The 19,611-nt window shown below is 38.7% G+C and overlaps 1 protein-coding gene across 2 annotated transcripts in view; it reads right to left on the minus strand.

Annotated features, from left to right (window-relative positions):
- CCDC88C (coiled-coil and HOOK domain protein 88C) overlaps window positions 1-19,611 on the minus strand; it is a 95,980-nt gene that overhangs the window by 20,337 nt on the left and 56,032 nt on the right. For both annotated transcript variants that reach the window (XM_005520190.3, XM_014249934.2), the window contains exons 11-19: window positions 15,999-16,145; window positions 13,477-13,621; window positions 10,656-10,837; window positions 7,468-7,605; window positions 4,960-6,030; window positions 2,645-2,772; window positions 1,599-1,740; window positions 823-1,011; window positions 277-438 (exon numbers count right to left, since the gene is read on the minus strand). In XM_005520190.3, coding sequence (XP_005520247.2) covers window positions 277-438; window positions 823-1,011; window positions 1,599-1,740; window positions 2,645-2,772; window positions 4,960-6,030; window positions 7,468-7,605; window positions 10,656-10,837; window positions 13,477-13,621; window positions 15,999-16,145 — 2,304 coding nt within the window. The remainder of the gene's footprint in view (window positions 1-276; window positions 439-822; window positions 1,012-1,598; window positions 1,741-2,644; window positions 2,773-4,959; window positions 6,031-7,467; window positions 7,606-10,655; window positions 10,838-13,476; window positions 13,622-15,998; window positions 16,146-19,611) is intronic.

Genomic DNA, 19,611 nt, shown 5'->3' on the forward strand with positions numbered 1-19,611 from the left:
TTTTATTTCACAAGTGTCATTTCTGGAATAACACATCTGGATTTTGCTGTATTAGTTTAAATTAGTTCTCTGTAAATAACCACCTTCTTGCTGAAGGTAGATACCAGACAATTTCCCTTCAATTCAGACCTCAAACTAAGCTCCAGCTCCTGGGCCTCATCTTTCCATCGTTACATCAGCCTACCAACACAAACATTTCATTATTAGCTGCCATCTTCTCCACACTACTACAACCAAATCCAACCTCCTGGCACAGAGGCATAAGGATGTCCTGACCTGGAGTTTGGCTGTCTGTGTCTGCAGGGCAGTGTTATGCTCCTGAAGGAAGACATTTTGCTTTTGTAGTGTCAGGATCTGATTGTTGAACGAGACATTCTGTGTTTCCAAATGCTTTAGCTGTTCCTTAAGCAGCTGCTTCTCAGTATGCAGAGCTGCATTCTGAAAGAGAGATGGCATTGAAGGGGTGACAGGAAGAAAAGAAACAGCTGTCCTGATCATCTGGAGTTCTATCAAAGATGACAACCAATAAGTGATGATCATTCTGCAACAAAGGCATAAAAAAACCCTCTTACAAGCATTAAATGAAGGTAGGAGAGATGTTACACACGGGATCAATCTCTACAAAGATGCAACAAGATGGACACAAGACACATGAAGCACTTAAGTCCCATGCAGTCCTAAGAGACACCCAAGGAATCTGGTAGACTTGGGTGCTCCAGAAAACCTACCAGATTACTTTAAGCTCAAAAATCCAGTTTCCACCAACCAACTCAAGAGCACAAGAGAAGCCTATGAGCTAAGAGGAAATAGGAGGAGTCTTACATTCCTTTCCAGTTCAATGGCCCTGTCCTGCAGTTTAAGCAGCTCTGTGGTAGCCTCTTGGTGCCCTTTTTCCAATTTCTCATTCATTTGCTGGTTGGGAATGAGCTTCTCTGCTGAATTCTTCAGTGACTTCTGAGCATACTGCCCATCCTGCTGGGTCTGCTGAAGTGCATCAAAGTCCTTCTTCACCTACACAGTCAACAAGCAACAACCTTCAACACCGAGGGAACTGGAATAATGCATTAATAATGATGGGATGTGTCACTCCTCTCTTGCACTGTACAGACTTTAAGAGAGGCAACAACCATTACACTACTTCACAGTAATGACACAGACAGGTGGAAGAATCCACTTCTCTTGTCCTCCAGTCAGGTGCCTTTAGACTCCAGCTCACTGACACCTAACAGGCTGTTCTTAGGCATGATGTTTCAACTGCAGTCTTCCTCAGCCTGTTTCCACTAAACAAAGCAGAAAAATACAGCCATGCCAACAAAAAAAAAAAGGGAAAACAGATCTAAAAAGAGCAATCATCCAAGAAAACTCCTCCTGATGTGCCCCAGCCCAAAATTTTTTTATTAATTTTGTGTCAATATATAGAAAGGGACAGAAAAAGGCAGTCCAGTGAAAAAAGGTTCTTGGGAAGGATGTGTATAGAGAAGGGCAGAGAGAACCCGTTCTTAAAAAAAAAAAAAAAAATCAAACCTCAAACCAAAAAATCCCAAATGTGAATATGCAGAATTGCAATGTGAAAAATTAAAATTCACTTAAGCTCTTACCATATTTAGATCATTCTGTAACTGCTGGTTCAAGTTCAGGAAGTCTTTCACTTGAGCTTCCAGCACTGCAATCTTCTCCTCTTTCACAGCTAGAGTTGATTTTAGTGCTGATTCAGTTTTGCTTTCTAGAACCTTGTATTTTCTGAAAAATATGATAATAGCTTTCCAATGTCTGCCACTAGGATATGAGCCACCATCTAAATAGCAGACTTCACCTTAACCCGTTCCCAATCTCACCACATGTTAAATTATACATGCTTGCTTCTTCAGGAAAATGATTTCTTCTATTGCTGCAGATTGCTACTGATATATTATAGCTGGGGAATTCACTTATGAAAAAGCCAATCATTTTTAATAGAGGTTAACACCAGCACAGTTCTACAGAAATACCAAAGAGTTCCATAACTTGAAAGAAAATTAGTTTCTCTCTTTTTCCCATAATTACGCTACAGAAAACTCTTCTTATGGCTCTTTTGTACATTCTTGACAGGGAGGAACATGCACAGTTTAAAGACTCCTACAAGATGGGTATGTTTCTCTAAGTAGGTCTTACCAAGAAGCCAATATACACACAGGTTGTTGGGATTTTCTGTGTTCATTACTACAGGACTTACAAAGGAATTCCTTGCCATATTTTTTAGATATATTTTAGGCAACATCTGTGCTTATATTAACAGGTATCTGGATCACCAATTACATGAAGTAATGACAGACACTGTTTAATAGACACTACTTTCACTTGTTAAAGAGAACACGGAGGGAAATACACACTGAAATAGATACCAAGCTACTCTGCTGGGGAGTACAGAGGAACTGTAGTAACACTGCTAGCATGGACAGAGAAAGTGGCCTTTCTTTCATCCACCCAAAAAAATGTTTTGAAAAACTTACAGTATGCTGCCAAGCTTATCTCAGAAAAATGTGGTTTATGTCTAAAACTGTTACGGGTAATGGCAAGGAGGCAGATGAGAACCCAAAAGAAAGGCAAAGGGCTTCAGGCTTTAGGCTGAGTCAAAAGAATGACTAGAAGAGCCATGTTTTCTTACGTGTCATCATTGCCATTGTCATCCTCCAGCAGCAGCTCTTTGTTCAATCCCATCTTCTCCAGCTCCTGGCTCAGTTTGTCCAGCTCACTAGACAACTTTTGACTCTTCAGCTTCTCCAGGACCAAATCCTGAAACAGCATTATCATGATTAGTTGCTTTGCAAAGGGTGGTGAGTAATTATCCAGCACTATACATTTTTTAAGAGTACTGAAAAATTCATTGGATAAAATCCTAGCTTCAACTAGGTCAGCTAAAATTCTTTATCAGTGACAGCTGAGTGCAGAATTAAACTGATTGGTTTTATTTATAGGTCACTTGAAATAAATCTGCAGAATGCTTCTTTTGGCCTTTGTCTCACTCTCTGTACTGAACTACTTCTGCCAACACTGGCTTTGTGCCTGCCTGCCAAAGGAGGGAATATGTGGGCCAGGAGACAACACCCCATCTCTGTGCCACGCAGAGATGTGTGCAGGGCAGGGAACACCAGCAGAGGGAGTTCCCACTTCTCAGCTCGGACAAAGAGCCCTGCAAGCACTGGTGCACACAGAGGAGCATCAGGACTTCAGTATGGAAGTCAACTGAGGTATAATGGCTATGATGTTATTACCAAGGGACTTGGTAACAGGGTCAACAGTGAATAGTGCACTGAGTTTCTGACATTACAGCCCAAAATTTCAAAAGTGTAACTACATTGTAGCATAAGAGACAGAACAGCTCCAGATACAAGAGCTTGATCACTCATTCTGGTATCTACTGATGTAGCCTGGTTTCATTTAGGTTTCTTTGGGAAGAAACTAAAGCAGAACCCAGCAATGAAGTTATACAAGAAAACTTGGCAGCACTGTACGAGAAGGTATATTGGGACAGTGCTTTGCTGTTATGCCAGTAAAGTGGTTTGTATGAAAATGGCCTGGGGAAACAGTGCCAACCTGTATTTCTAAAAAGGACAAATTATTTTTGGTGCACAGCTAGGTGTGAAGATCCCTACCATTCAAAATTCTCTGAAATACAAATGAATCATAGAGATCTAAATTTCTTGTATTTCTACTAAAAGTTTTCTTAAACAACACATGAAGAACAAAAAAGCTACTGAAGAACTTTAAAAATTATTCTGAATATCAAGCAGAAGCAAGAATAAAATTTTATAAAAATATTTTGTTAAACTGTAGGTATTCAATAGTCCTCTGACATCACAAATTTAGCCAAGAATTCATTTGCATGGCAAGGTAAAAGCATATGTTTAAGGCCAGTGCCAGTTGAGTGATCTGTAAAGAGGTGCCTTTAATATCCATGAACTTCCTCTGCAAGATCTATAGAAAGCAACTAATGAAAAGAAGATGGGCTACTGTATGGGTCTGCACCACTGGAAATCCACAAAAGTCTGAGAATGGAAAAATTATAAAGGAGCCTTCTCAGAAATTATATTGTTCTATTAATTTTTAATGAAAGTCGGATAGAAAAATAACTTGGAACTATGTCAAGTATTTCTGACGGACTTTATTTCTCCTCCTCAAAATTACACTAACGCTTCAAAAACAGAAATAAAACTAAACCTTGAAGTAAATGATTGCTGACTGTATTAATCTTGCTAAACTTATCTATTTCACTGAGGTATTGCAGCACAATCCTTTTTCCTTTTCATGCTCCTGTACAGGAAATCCTGTTTCTAGCAGGACAACAGCAGCTGGGACAGGCAATGAGAGCAAGTTGCAATAATCTGTATCTGCTCATAGGCCACTTACAAGAGTGTCAGGTTCCAGCACACACATCCTCAGATTGCCAATGTCCTAATGCTCACTGCAGGGAGAGATCACTGCTGCTTGGCACACTCTCACGCAGCAGGGAAGCATTTGGGGAAAGATGCTGTAAGGTAGCCGTAAAGCAACACCTTGGTGCAGCTGGTTTAGGTTGGTCATTTGGGATGGTTTTGTCTCTTTCAGAACAGGGATGTCAATGTGTCCTCAGCAAGTGCTAGAAATTCCTAGACCTGAGAGTCTATCTCCCCTGCTGGAGCTGGGTCACAGACAAAGTATCAAAGTCTTTGGTTGACAGGCACCACATAAGAACTGTTTTAAAATGTTATTCTGCATGAAAAAAAGACATCATTTTGAGACTCTCTATTGTGGATACAATGTGGAATATGGCAAAACTGCACCAAGTGCAGTTCTTGGCATATTCCACTTTCCAAGACAACACTTTCCAGGGAGTATTGTTAAGGCTGTGAAAATCTCCTGTGGGCCAGATATATCCCTTTAGTAATTCACTGAGCTGAAAAAAAATAGCAGCATACAACCCAGTAGAATTATTTTGCTTACCTCTCTCAGTGTAGCTAGTGTTCTCTTATCAATTGTAACTTGCTTTAGGAGGTCTTTATTGTCCTTTTCAAACTCCTTCAGTTTACTAGACGAATCTCTGAATCGAGCAATTTCCTTTTCTAGTGTCTTGTTTTCCTTCTCAACAATTGCCAGCTTTACTGTACTGTCATCCAAAATAGCATCTTTCAGCTCCACTTGCTGCCAAAGCCGTTTTGTTTCCTTCTCTAGCATTTTTTTGTCTTTTTCTAGCTGAGACATTCCTTGTTCTAGGGCTTTGTTTTCCTTTTCTAACCTCTCTAGCTGTTTGGCAGAAACCTTTAGCTCTTCAAGGTTCCTCAGAAGGACCTGATTTTCACTCTCCATTCCCTGAACTTCTTTTTCTAATTCCTGGATCTTTTTACTGCTGTTCTCCACAATTTGCTGAAGTCTCTGGTTTTCAGAACTGATACTCTGATAGCTTAGCTCCAGCCTCTCTGATTTCTTGTTCATTGCTTTTAACATTTCCACATTTTTCCTTAAGTCCTCCTTCTCCCTTTCCAAATCTTTATTTTCTGCTTCTATTTGTGCCATTTTTGTGCTGGTAAATCTCATGGTCTCTACCACTCTTCTAAGCTCCAAATTTTCTTCATCCAATTGCTTGTTGTCCCTTTCCAGATCACCAAGCCGGATGGAAATATTTTGTAATGTGTCCAAGGACTTTCTTAGTTTCCTATTTTCCACTTCCAGATTGCCATTCTCTTGCTCAAGAACTTCCACTTTTTCTGTCACTATTTTCATCACTGCTGCCTTCTTTGTGAGCTGTTCATTCTCCCTCTCCAGCCGGTGGAGCTCTTTTTCCATTTCTTCTACTCTTTCCACTTTTTCTCTAACCTGGTCAAAATCCTTTTGCAATTGTTTCTTCTCAAATTCCAGCTTGCTCAGTTTGCTGCTCGTCTCAGTTACTGTTTCATGAAGGATTTTGTTCTCTTTCTCAATATCTTTCACTCTTGCCTCGCTGCTCACTTGTGATCTTTGTCTCAGAGATAAGACAACTTGATTAAGGTGATCATTTTCTTGTTTAAGGTCCTTTATCTACATAAACAGTTGTGCAAATGTTATTAATTTACCTTACAAGTGCAGTACAAATTAGTACTGAAGCAGAGAGATGATTGTTAAGAAAATCATATCCATTTAATCCAAGAAAAATTTCTCAGCAAGTTACTGACTACAACCAAGAACCCAAACTATTGAAAAAAGTTTTCACCTCTGGTAACTCATGATTTTAACAAATTAAAAACTGTGCTACATTCCTGCTACCATCCAAGAAGGCTGGGGCAGAAGGAGAAAGCAGACAGAAGACCTTCAGAGAACACCTTAGCGAAGATGCTTTGTTACAAATAATTTTTAATAGAGGGTATCTTTCTATCTAAGTTTACCTTCATCTTTGGGACCTGAAGACTGAAATTATCTCTGGTAAGGTGCCAGGAACCTCAGAATACTTGAAAATGTAGAGCAGTTACAGATGTCATTAAAGACACTTCCTGTAAGGACAGTACACTCACCCTACTGGTCAAATTTCAGCTCATGCAATTGTAATTTAGACTGCAATTTGCATTTGATTCTTATACCAGACAACATCCATACAAATCAAAAGGGGCTATACCTGAAAAGAATCACAAACTGCTCTTTTTTAACATCTGGAAATATTTCTTGTTTTACTTCCTGCCCTGCCTTCAAACCATGTATTAATTCCTACCACAGAGATTCTGTATTTGCTCTAACTAAAATGAAAGACTTTGTTGGTAAAGTACAGTTTCCCAGGGAGAAGTCTGGGTAAAAATCCTTTAAGATGAAAAGAACTACACAAATAAGACATTTTGGTATTTAATTTTCACCTCATAAAACATTAGAGTAAATTTTAATGCAGGCTGAGAATAGTCAGACCGGTCTCTAATGATCTATGTCTGTATTTTTTTAATTTGTCAAATTAGTACAGATTATACTTGCACAAAACCTGCAATAAGAGTTTTCAGGGATTGCACATGAACTGCAGAACAGTGATAAAAGCTGAAGGGCAATTAAAATATCAATCCAGAAGGCATAAGTACTTTCTCAGCATCTCTTTTAAATAGAGCAAAAAGGCTGGGTGGCTAAAGAACCTCAACCAAACCAGTCACACCATACAGGTGGTGGAAGACCAATCTTTAGCAACAAAATGGAGATTTATTTACACATCCTAAAACCAGTTGGTATTCCATTTAGTAAGGTCCATGGGCATTTTTTGCTCAAGAGGGAATGTCTGTTCATATAATAGCCCAAAGATCCCCTTATGGTAACAAGAGCAGGAATCAGAACATGCTGGGCTTTTACACTGGAAGAAGCTTTTAACCTAGATTTGAACAAGTTCAACCTGCACTTAATAGTTCTCAAATTGTCTTGTCTCCCTGAGAGAACCAGATGCTCTAAATGGCATCACTGAATTACCATTACTGAGCACATGTTGTCATATTACACTTGAGAAGTTCACACCTGTCTGTCTTTGTCGGCTTTTAGAGTCTCCATGACAACCTGTAGCTGCTCTTTATCTTTTATCAGCTCCTCACTCAAGGTTTCCAAATCTTGATTGCTTTGCTTCTCTTTTTCAATTTGATTTTGCAACTTCTCAATCTGTGTGAAGAGAACACACCAAAACACATCAACCACAGCTAGACAAAAGGAATGTTTGCACTTTAAGTCATTTTGAAGACCAGAGAGAAATGAGATGGGGACTATGACTGAAAGATTAAATCCCTCTCTCCTGCAGTTACCAGTCTCAGAGGAGGAAATGGACTTCTTGTTTTTCTCACACAGTGCTATGACTCTTCCTTCATGCCTTTTAAGATCAGAGCATATAAGGCACAGCAGTAAGAAACATTTATTTCACTGACTGCTGAATGCCCTGTTATGCTCCTGTCCACAGTGATTAAGTTTCTGGTGCTCCCCTTCCCAAGGAACTTGCCTCCTCCTAGCCTCTCCATCACTTACGGTCTTACTCTACCAGTGAATGCAGACAAAGTTATTAAGACACTTCAGTGAGCAACAACACTAAAAAAGACCAAAACATCAACCTAAAATAGGAACAGAGGAAAAACACTAAAGCACTGGAGTGACCAAGTTTATGCTCCCACTCCTTGTGTTCTTCTCCCCAGCAGGTGACAATACAGCATTTGAAAGATTTGTGAATAAGGCTCCAGTCCTACAACAAGCAAAGTTTTCTTATTTATTAATTTTGAAAGTTGTACTTGTAATGCATGAATAACAGAAAAGCTGTAGCTCTTCAGTACTTAGAACCAAGAGGTTCTGGGAACTATAGTCCCCAAGTCAGGAAATAATTACTTTTTAAGCTTGCAAAGTACTGTGAGCAGCTACAGCTCTGCACAAGTATCAGCTCATTTTTGTTTTGTTATTATCAACTCTGCCAACAGTGAAAATGTCAATGAAAGGGGTATTAAACCTAATTCTTACAAGTGGGAAATAGCTGGAGGCTGGGCTCTGCCTATGTCAACATGCCCCTCATTACAGGAAGTGTTTAAACAGGCAGGGGCTGCCCAGATTGGAGATAAGGAGGGCTCAGCAGTCAGAAATGTAACCAAGTGGGGTGGAGGTTTATTGGTCTCAAAGGAGCTGTTCAGAGAAAGCTGCAACAAACTCAGTAGCTCAGCTGATCTTCACCTGCATTTCCCAGAAAACTGGAGGCAAGAAAGACAGTACTGTTTACAGCTCTTTTCAGTAAGTCAGAAAGGCAGAGACAACAGACAGGATTGGACTGCTACTACTTGAGTGTGCCTGAAAAGAGGATTTTTACTATTAGCTCCTCAGAAAACCTTGAAAGAAAGGAAAAAAAAAAAATGTACACAGCTTTTCCTTTATAACATCTCTTGTACTACCTGAATAATCCTGTCTTGGCTACATGATCCCATCAACCACTGGATCAAGCAGATTAACAACATATTCAAACAACAATTTTTGAAAGTGTCAGTAGATGAAATCTCAGCTCAGTTAAATGACTTTAAGGAGACAATATTTTATTATGAATATCTCAGGAAAGTTACCCAAAAGAAGCCCAAAGATACAAACCATTTGAGAAAAATACTTCTTTATCTCTTGTCCTATGACTTACACATACTTGACTTTAACACTCCTCCAGAGCTCTTGCACTCTCCCCTGCCCACTGTAGTAAACATTTTGCAACAAATCAGAGACTTTGCCTATTATTTCCCCTGGCACACTTTACACTTTTGCTGTATTCTAATTTAGGGGAATCACAACTGTTGGCACCAATACAGTGCCTTAACAGGAGATGCCCACAGGAATCCACCTGGGGCAAAGCCAGAGGTTGACCACAATTGTTCAAGTGACTTAAATTGCTGTACACCACAGGTATCTGCTGAGTGCTTTCTATGCCTCCATCTCCAATTTTAGGCATGTAAATTAGAGCTGGATTGAAATACTTATACACAACAGGTCATAAATAGAAGTGTGGAAGGAATATTAGAGTGAACAAAATCTTTGCAGCTCTCCTTGTTCACAAAAGAAGGAAAAGAAGCAGAACTGATCTCAACTTAGCAAATGAATCTCTCCAGAAGATGGAATGATCCAGTGCTGGATACTGTTCTCCCTGGTAGAGAAATGGGCTTGTTATAATCTAGGAATCCACAAGTAGCATTTCATATCTAGGTGCTTTCTCCTCTTGTCCTTTAAGGGATTCAGCTAGTTCACAGGCAAGCCAAACAGAACTGAAATAATTTCTGATGGCATCAATGTCTCACACAGGTTACAGCAGTAACAGGAAAAGGAGATATGAGCCTTGTATTCTGGATAATTTATGAATAGAAGGAACGTGAAAAAATTCAACATGAAAATACTTCAGAATAGGAAGCATCCTTTTTTCCTAGCAGCACTTGGCTCAATTCATCAGAACTGAGGATTCAAGTAACTAGTCAGACAAAAATAAGGCTGGTAGTTGGAGGTGAACTGAGCAGTGTGTTTCACAAGGACAAGCACTGAGCTGGCATTTCAGCTAAACGTAATCACAGTTAATAACAGAGTACAACACACACGTACATGTAAGTATATTTATAAAGTGATGACCTACATGTTTGTTACAAAGGCTGAAAGAACTGATACCTTTGCAGAGAGAGAGACACACACTAGAGAATTTATAACAGCCAAGAAATAAAAAAAAAAAAAAGAAAAATCAGGTCCAGGACTCTGGAGAGCAAGAAAGACATTCAGAAAATACTAACCTGAATTCACCTGTGTAATTTATTTGACTTACATGTAAAAATTATTAAACTTTCAAAAAACAAAAATAGTTCAACGTGACCTTTCCCAGTAGTGACTGTTGTGAGACAACAAAAAGGGACACAATCAACAAGTCAGTACAATCTGACAGGGCAAACAGGCACTGAAAACTAGTTTTTATTTAACTGGAACAGTCATTTTTTCTTATAATGATGCACACAAGCAGGCAGTGAAGTAGAAGGCATTAAATAAATTTCTTAGAATTTAACTGCTTTAGAATGCAATTAAATACACAGGGCCAAAATCATGGTTAGTCTTATGGGGATCATGGGTGAACTCCCTGAAAACTCTCATCATTCAGGAATGCTGAACAACCCTTTGTGCACTGTGTTTAAAAAAACTAAGAGCTCAATTTGTTCCTGTGAGCAAATTACCTTTTTGCTAAGCTGCTGATTTTCCTTTTCCAGTTCCACGAACTTTAGGCTGCTCTCTCTGGAGGTCAAGGAGGCATCTCTCAGCTCTTGGATTGTGTTCTGCAAGCTCTGATTATCCTTCTCTAGCTTCAGTATTCGACTCGAAGCACATTCATTCAACTCAAACACAAAGGACTTTCTGGCTGTTGAAACATGAGAAGCAGAAGGTGGCATTAATCAACTCACAAACATAGATCCACTTGGATGAAGACTATTGCTGTCAGTCTTACAATTTCAGCTGGACTGCGAAGTAAATACTTGGTTAAAAACAGAACTCATTTTCACATATTGATACCTTTAATAAATAGAGTACTATCTGAACAGCCAGCCATCTCAAAAGTTGCTTACTTTCTTAACTCTTCTTAAATTTAGTAATGTTGGGAGAATGTGTACTGTTAATAACAAAATATATTTTGATACCATCTCATACTTTCATCACAGGAAATAAATTGAGTCAGAAAGTAAACCTCTGCTAAATGTTTGCTAAAACAGCAAGGCAGTGCACTTCCAAGAGCTAGTGAAAACTCAGGTATTGAATCACATTTAGTAATTGAAAAAATTCTTAAAAAAGATCATTCCAGTGCTTATCTTTACAGCTTCTTCATCAAGAGTATGCTGAATCACAGAGAATAATTTACTACTAGGCACAGGACACCCATCAGAATGCTGATCTGAGAAGTATCTGAAGTTGAAATCTCAGAACTAATAGAATTTATTCAAGCTTTACAACAGGGATGTTATTTTACGCAATGCTTGTAGATCAAAAGTGTCACTACCTCTCAGCCTCAAAATCCATCACCCAAGTCTCACTGCTCTATTAATCTCTCTGCCCAGAATTTGGATAATTACAAGAGCAACCTTCTTGTTCACATGAAATAATTGCTACCCATCACCTCAAAACCACATTTCATATGAAATTGACTTTAACATTGTGTTTAAATCTAAGAAAATTAATAACTGTTTCTAAATAAACACTACAGCAAACTGAGTATTTTAAGCTGGCAACTTTCCGAGATTGGAAAAACCCTGTTTATCTCTTTTATGGGGCATCACCTGGAGGGCTTTGGTCGAATGAAGACTCAAATAGTTAACATTAACTAAACTACTCCAGTTGAGTTCTGTTCTGAAGCGGAGTCCCCCTAAATTAATTTTAAAAATAAGCATGGGGAAAAGTATTTCTAATAAAATATATCAAACTAGCTGGTTAAATCTTCTCTCTGCCACCCTTGCAGACTCAACTTGATATCCAGGAACAAGAGATTTTCCAAAAGTGTTTTGCAGTCTGACTCTATTTGTACAAACAAGCTGCATTCAGAACAGCAACATGGATTGAAATAAAACTTCTTACAGAGAGGTACTGTAAAATCAGAACAGCATGCCCATGAAATAGAAGTCCAAAGTTAAATCATCTTAAAAAAAAAATAAAATTCCAGCCTCCTTTATGATTTTATTTTCCTACTGAATAGAAGTTTATGGACAGTCTCAGTTCCTCACTCTTTTTCTTTGGTTAATAAAAGAATTTCTGAAGCTCCAGTGCTAAAATTCTAAACATCAGTGCAATGATAAATCACTCAAGCAAATTTTGACAGTTATGTTTGATAGAAATTAGTAAATAAAAGGTAACTAGCATTCTTCCTTCTATTACATGAACAGTGAAAGCAGATCAGGAAGGAACAAAACTTGGTATTTTAAACAGGCCATAGTATTTAGGAATTTTTATATTTTCCTGAAATACTCTTGAGCAAAATTTCTAAGTTTTGAGAGAACTGTGTTTTCCCCCCACTAACACAATGAGCAGTATCCTTGGTAACACAGGAGGAATAACAGTGACATTCATTTCTCAGGCTAACATAACCTGCTTTGCAAGACTGCTTTTTTTAAAGTAACAATTAACTAGCCATTAATCTTAGTGAAGAGAACTTGGATCCTAGACAGCAAGATTTCAGAATTGCTGTCAGCCATACACACAGCTGTTTTAAAAAGCAAAGCTATTCTAGACACTTTCACTGAAAACATCTGCTTACTCTAATTTATTCCTTTGTCTTCAAGTTCAACTGTTCCTGGTACACAAAGCCAAACATTCAAGTCTTAGCAAAATAAGGTGAATAGTCAATAAAAGCTGCATGTTAAATTAGAGGAAATAGCTTATATTTCCCAAGTTCCACTTAGAATAGTTATTTAGGCTGGTATGATATACAGAATAAATGTTAAACACAGAAACCAATGCTAAAACCTGACCAGTGAAGAAAGAATTAGTTATGTTTGTGATAGTTACGGAAATCAAATCAACCACTCAAAGGAAAAAAAAATCAGCCAGTTATTTTAACTGCACACATTTTTCAGTATCTAGTAAAAATAAATGACTTCAGCATGCATTACTTCCTGGGACTTAAAGACCAGCTAATTGTCTGTATTAACTGTACTAAAGAATACTAAAGATCACCGACTCCACCCAGCCATTCAGTCAGAAATATTCAATGTGACATTTCTGCTGTGTAATTTACAAAGCCTTTTTATTTTTAATTTTTATTAAAGTGTGATACTTAGAAGTCACTCTCTCAGTGATGAACAAAACAAAAGCAAGACATTTTGATGCTTTCAAAAGAAAGTGAAAGAAAAAGGAATACATTTTAGAAGTTCAAAAAAATCAAGGTCAAAGTCAAGTGTCTGAATGAGGAAAGCTTTCCAATCTTGGATTCAACTTCTGTTCCCATCTCAGTCAACCAATCTGTTTATTCTGAAACAGACCACAAACACCACAGCTATCCCAGCTGGTACTCACTATCTGCAAGATCAGTGCTTTTAGACAGTTGTTCTAGTTCCCAGCCTAGGTGTGCAGACTCGTTCATGCTCTGTTTCTGTGCAATCTCCAAAACCATGTTCTCCTCCAGCAGCTCTTCAATTCTCTTCTTGTCTGTGTCCCGGTCCTGTGCAAGACACGTGTGAATGAAAGCGTGTTCAGCTCATTTGTAAGATTCTAGGCTGAGCTGCTACAAGCACAATGTATGTTCAAGGTAGAAGAATCTACTTAAGCACTGCGGTTTTATGGTGAAATACATCTTCAGCATTAAATTTTTGCTGTGGGCTACCTATATAAACCCTGAAAGCAAAGCCCAACTGGCCCTGTTCAGCCCCAGCTCTGGTCCATGATGCACTTGGAGAGAGGGGGATGGCAGTGAGAACTCACTGGATGATGACAGGGCCACTGCAAGCCTGGACTAGTATGGCAGACTGGCTTCAAGATGTCTCCAGAGCTAAGCTCTTCAAAAGCATGTAGCATCATGCTCTGACACACTGGAGATTCTTCAGATAGAACCTTGAATTCTGCAGAGCTTCAACTCATCACATTGAACTTTGATGTATATGTACAGTCATATGGATCAGCAAGCAACACCTGCTTTGAAAATTGAATTCTGACTCCTGAAAACAGACCTGGAGAATGAATCTATTGCTGCTTCTTGTGACTATTTGAACCACTTTGCTTTTGTGGGAACCGAAATGCTGCCTCAGTGGTCCTCAACTTTTCATAACCCAGAAATTCATCAAGTCACTCAGAAAAGCATGCAAAATCTCCAGCAACTTTAGAAAACCTGAGCATGACACGACCTTTATAATATCATGAATCATAAAATCATAAAATGGTTTGGGATGGGACACTAAAGACTATGCAGTTCTTGCCATGGGAAGGGACACTTCTCACTAGACCACATTGCTCCTTTAAAGCCCTGTCCAACCTGGCCTTGAGCACTTCTAGGGATGAGGCACCCACAACTTCTCTGGGAAAGCTCTTTCAGTGCCTCAACACCTCACAGTAAAGAATTCCTTCTTCCTACTATGTAATCTAAACCTACTCTCTTTTAGTTTGAAGCAGTTCCCCCATGTCCTATCACCACATGCCCTTGTAAAAAGTCTCCCACCATCTTTCTTTTAGGCTCCCTCCAGGTACTGCAAGGCAGTGATTAGGTCACTCTGGAGACCCCTCTTCTCTGGGCTGGAAATTCCCAATTCTCTCAGCCTTTGCTCACAGGAGAGGTGCCCCATCCCTCTGATCACTACAGAGACCCTCCCCTGGACTCACTCCAGTAGGTCAATGTCCTTCCTGTGCTGAGGACCCCCGAGCTGGATGCAGCACTGCAGGTGGGGTCTCACCAGAGTAGAGGGGCAGAATCCCTTCCCTCCCCTGTTGCCCACACTGCTTTGGATGCAGCCCAGGACACATCTGGCTCTCTGGGCTGTGAGTGCACATTGCTGGGTCATGTCCAACCTCTCATCCACCAGCACTCCAAAGTCCTTCTCAGCAGGGCTGCTCTGATCTGTTCATCCCCAGCCTGTGTTGATACTGGGGGTTGTCCTGACCCAGGTGCAGCTCCTTGCACTTGTTCAGCCACATGAGATTCCCATGACCCCACTGCTCAAGTTTGTCCTGGTCCCTCTGGATGGCCATCTCATCCTTCAGGTATGTCAACCACAGCACTCTGCTTGGTGTCACCTGCAAATCAAGTGCTACAGTGCACTTGATCCCTTTGACAATATCATAAATAAAGATATTAAGTAACACGGCCCAGTATAGATCCCTGAGGGACACACCTTGTCACTGACATAGGTTGAGATGTCATCCCATACAACATCCTCCACATTTTTATTTCCAACAGAACCTGTTGAAAACCCTGAATAGATAAACCCAGAAGAATTCAAATCGTGTTGGGATAAGAGGAGGACTGTTATGTAAAATACAAGAAATAGGAGAGTATTTATTATTTCTAGTGGGTTTATGAAGTCCAGTGTTGCTTTTGTTTGTAGACAATAGTCTCCCACTCACTACCTTTTTTTTATTTATGAAGCAATAAACCATATCTCTGATTTCAAAATCAAGTAATTTTGGAATTTTGTGTCTTTCACAGCAGTAATTGATTTTTAAAGACTCTGTAATTGCTGGGGATTTTGTTTCCAACAAGAAAGACTATTTACTAGAGTAGATTTAATTTCCTACATCTAAGAGACTTCTATTTGAACAGATTTTAGTATCTCTATTAACAAAATGAATGAAAATAGTCTGTATTTTAAAATTGTGATATACCTTCTGCATAAAATAAAACTCAGTCTCGTACAAAGAAGCACTGGCAATATTTACACTGTTAACATTATACTATCTCAGGAATTCATGTACAGAAAGTTCAATCTAAAAACTTCTTCAAAAGTACTATTGATTTATTTGCCTGTCTCCACCAATTTCTGTGACTTGATTTTGTAATCTAAGGATAAAAAAGTTTAAAAAAATAGCATAATGAAAAAGAAAGTGCATACCAGCTCCACATCATGAAGTTTGGATTTCAACTGCAAATTTTCCTTCTCTAATTCATGCAGCTTATCACCACGAGCTCTTGCCATGGTTAGCTGTTCTTCTAACATGGCCTTTGTTTCAATCAGTACAATGTTGTCCTCTCTTAATTCCTAGGAAAAAAAAGTAACAGTGTTAATTTCTTACTGACTTTTCATAGACCAAGTGATTTTCATAAAGTGGCAGTGCAAAAAAACAAGAAGGAAATCTAACATGTTTGTTACATAGAAAGACTTTTACTTAATATTTTAATGAGAGATGATACTATGTTTTATTATCTTTGAATTATTATGCAAATAAATATAATATTTCTTAGGGTTTTTTCCCTGAATTTTACAAGCTAAACAGAATTTCTTTTGCTTTATACAAGGCTAAAGCAAGAGATACATACAGAAAAGCAAATGTTCAATTCCAATTCCACTTTTATAATACCAATTCCTTTGCCAATTCATTATAGTCCCTTTTTTTCCCAGCTCCAAAATAGATTATTTACTTTCAAGGGATGGGGAATAGTATCCATCAATGCATTCAAGATCCACATTCCTTTTTCAGTACACTCCTGTGTGAATGTCTGTTAATAAAGTTTCTCTCTCTCTCATGAACAGAATTTTAATTCACTTGAACAATAGAAGTTGTTTTCTACTTATCACCTAATACTCCTGCCAATTCCCCACTAAACACATGAGCATGAACTGCACAAGCCACATCGCTTACTCATTAGAGCTTTTGGATCTGGTTTTACTGAGTAGAAGCTTAATTTATTACTTTGCTGTAGCCACAGCATTAGAAACAGGTTAATTATACTGCACTGCAACTGTTCCTTGCAAATAACAAATTAAACTCTCTGCATTTAAGTATCTTATTCTGGAAACATGAAATATCCAAAGCATGAAATCTGGCCATGAAATGTTGGTCACGTTTTAAACACATTCATCAAATATGTCTCAGTTTAAGCCATAATACCTCACTGCTAACTTTTACTTTTGTTGATAGTCAGATAAGTCTTGAGTCCAAGGCAAATGTTCTATGGCAGGAATGCATCAGCATTTTCAAAGATTAAATGGACACAGTAAGGAATTTTCCCCAGATGAGCTACAATTGGGCAAGAAGCAGATTGATTCTCTACAGAAACTTTGTCATTCTCTGATTTCCTCCCTTCTCTCCCCATCCATTTTGCTCTTCCAATTAAATATGCAAAACCAGAAAAATGTGCAAACAGGACAAAATACTTGACAAGTTTATTCCTGGATAACTGACTTCAAATGTGATGTCTCTGCTGACACAGTGTTCATGTCTGGTCTCTCAGACCACAAACATCCAAACCAAGGAGATTCCTAAAAGATCACCAGGCATGAGCAAATCACTCTCATAGCTTAATCAGCGACTGGATTCTCATTTTTTGGGGTGGAATCAGCCTTAAGAAGCCTTATATGGCTCACTTATTTAAAAAAAAAACCAAAAAAACAAAAACAATAAAGAAAAAAGGACGAAGAAAAGGACAAAGAAGGAAGATAGATGTAAAGAATGAATTAAGACTGTCTGATGATAGCCACTCCTCTCGCCTTTTGATACTACAGGGGGCCATCATTTAAAAGCCCTTCATAATCATAATTTATTGCAGCTTGACTGTACATGGTATAATATGTAAAGTCTACCTTATGCAGCACCATACTGCCCTTGATCTCTCAGTGGGTCAGCTACCAACTTGCAAATCATGAGAGAAAAAAATTCCCTACTATAGTAGCATTAAAAGGAGAAGTATGTCAGTGTTTATAAAGTGGTTCATCTTCAATTAAAATGTCTGAGTGTGCAAGTAACTAAAATAACAATAATATTGAAACACTAGGTTTACAGAACCTGCATTTTGGGCCAAGTCTGATCTAACAGGGTCACTTCAAGGTGGGCAGACTTAAAAGGCTGACACTAAACAGATGACAGACCAGAAGTACATGGCATAAAAACGGCTAGGTGTTATGGAAGCTGCCAGAATATCTGTAATGAAATAACAATGTGCCAAGAGTTTACTTTGCTAGATCACCACACTCAATCTGGACCACAGCCCTAAGAACTAAAGTGGTGTCTGACCTCAAAGACATGACATCATAACTATCCTTAAAACTGCCTACCAAGCAAAAACTAGTTATTTTAGTGTCTCATCAAGAGTCAAACTGTGTGCCAAGTAAGTACAAATATGCAGGCTCTGGTACAAACCACACTCCAGTGGGAGCTGCAGTATATGGAAAACTGAAGTACTTTCCATTGAGCACCCAGGATGGGCAGTCATGCCAGTTCAAAGCAGTTCTGATGAAATATTAAATTAATAACTAGGTGGAAATGCCTGCTGTGACGAGGTAGACATTGCTCATTCTCAGATCACCATGATCTGAGGTTGTCTTAATATTGAAAAGTTCATATAATTTAAATAATTAGTCCATGGGAGCTTTGTAGAGGTTACATCTCTAGGCCTGGGAAGCAAAGCTGTCCTAACTAAAACATGTCAGCACTAACATCTCCCAGAAGTTGCTGGAATAACACAATTGACCTAAAAATCTATCTGGCTACAAATCACACTTGTTAGACAGTCAGCAGGTGGTGGTCATGGAGTGGTGCTGATTCCACTGGAATTAAAGTTCATTTGTAATTGAATTAACAAATTCACCAACATTATAAGTTTATTTTAAAATCAGCAACAAAAACAATTGGCTGTGGATTTTTAAGTGGTTTTTTTTTTTGTTTAATATACTGAGTATAACTCAGCTTTTGCAGTTTCTAAAATGAATTACATATTGTGGTTTGATGCCCTATTAACCGTAACTTGAAACAGCTTAAAGAATGTGCACTGTGCATTCAGATGGTTACAACTCTGGGGATAAGTGGTACAGTCAGGGCATGTTGCCACTGGGAAACATTTTCAGAAACTAAAGCAGCACTGAGATTGCTTAAATCTGAGAAGAGAATTTGCACATGCATCCAGACCCAGTTCAAACCCTTGCCTTCAGGTGGTTCAGAAGCTGTTGCTACTGAGCCATAACACAGTTAACATCTTGTGACAATCAAACATTGAACACTCATATGACAACATACAAGAGATGCTTTTGCTTTTATTTTTTTTTAACTGACAAGATATTCCTCCTGTCATCCTGCATAGAAATTTGATTATGGTGAGAAGGAGGAAAACTGACCAAAGCATAATCCTTGGCCTTAGAAAATAATCTTGTCTTGTGGAACAGCAAAAGGTGCAGTGGAGATGAGTCCTGGAAGAGAAGCAGAGAAGTACCTCTGTGGAGGAAGCCCTGCACTGGGCTGCTCCTTCACATTCCCAGCTGTGATCTTGTTAAGCCACCCCAGCAGGAAGGCTCCAGAGGACATTCATGTTCCTTGTACAATAGTCCAACTAAAACGTCACTCTTGAAAAATTTGTCAAGACATACAGAGAAGGAAAACACCACACAAGCCCTAAATGTGTTACACTGACATACATATTTGAATCTTTTGCACTCCTGCAATACCAGGAAGGAAAATATTTTAAGGGCTCATTTAATAGCTTTCTGCATTGATGCACAACATTAAATCCTCTTC

Source organism: Pseudopodoces humilis, chromosome 7, assembly GCF_049639895.1.
Source record: "Pseudopodoces humilis isolate 2021_Gansu_Grassland_sample_001 chromosome 7, ASM4963989v1, whole genome shotgun sequence".
Classification (NCBI taxonomy): Eukaryota; Metazoa; Chordata; class Aves; order Passeriformes; family Paridae; genus Pseudopodoces; species Pseudopodoces humilis.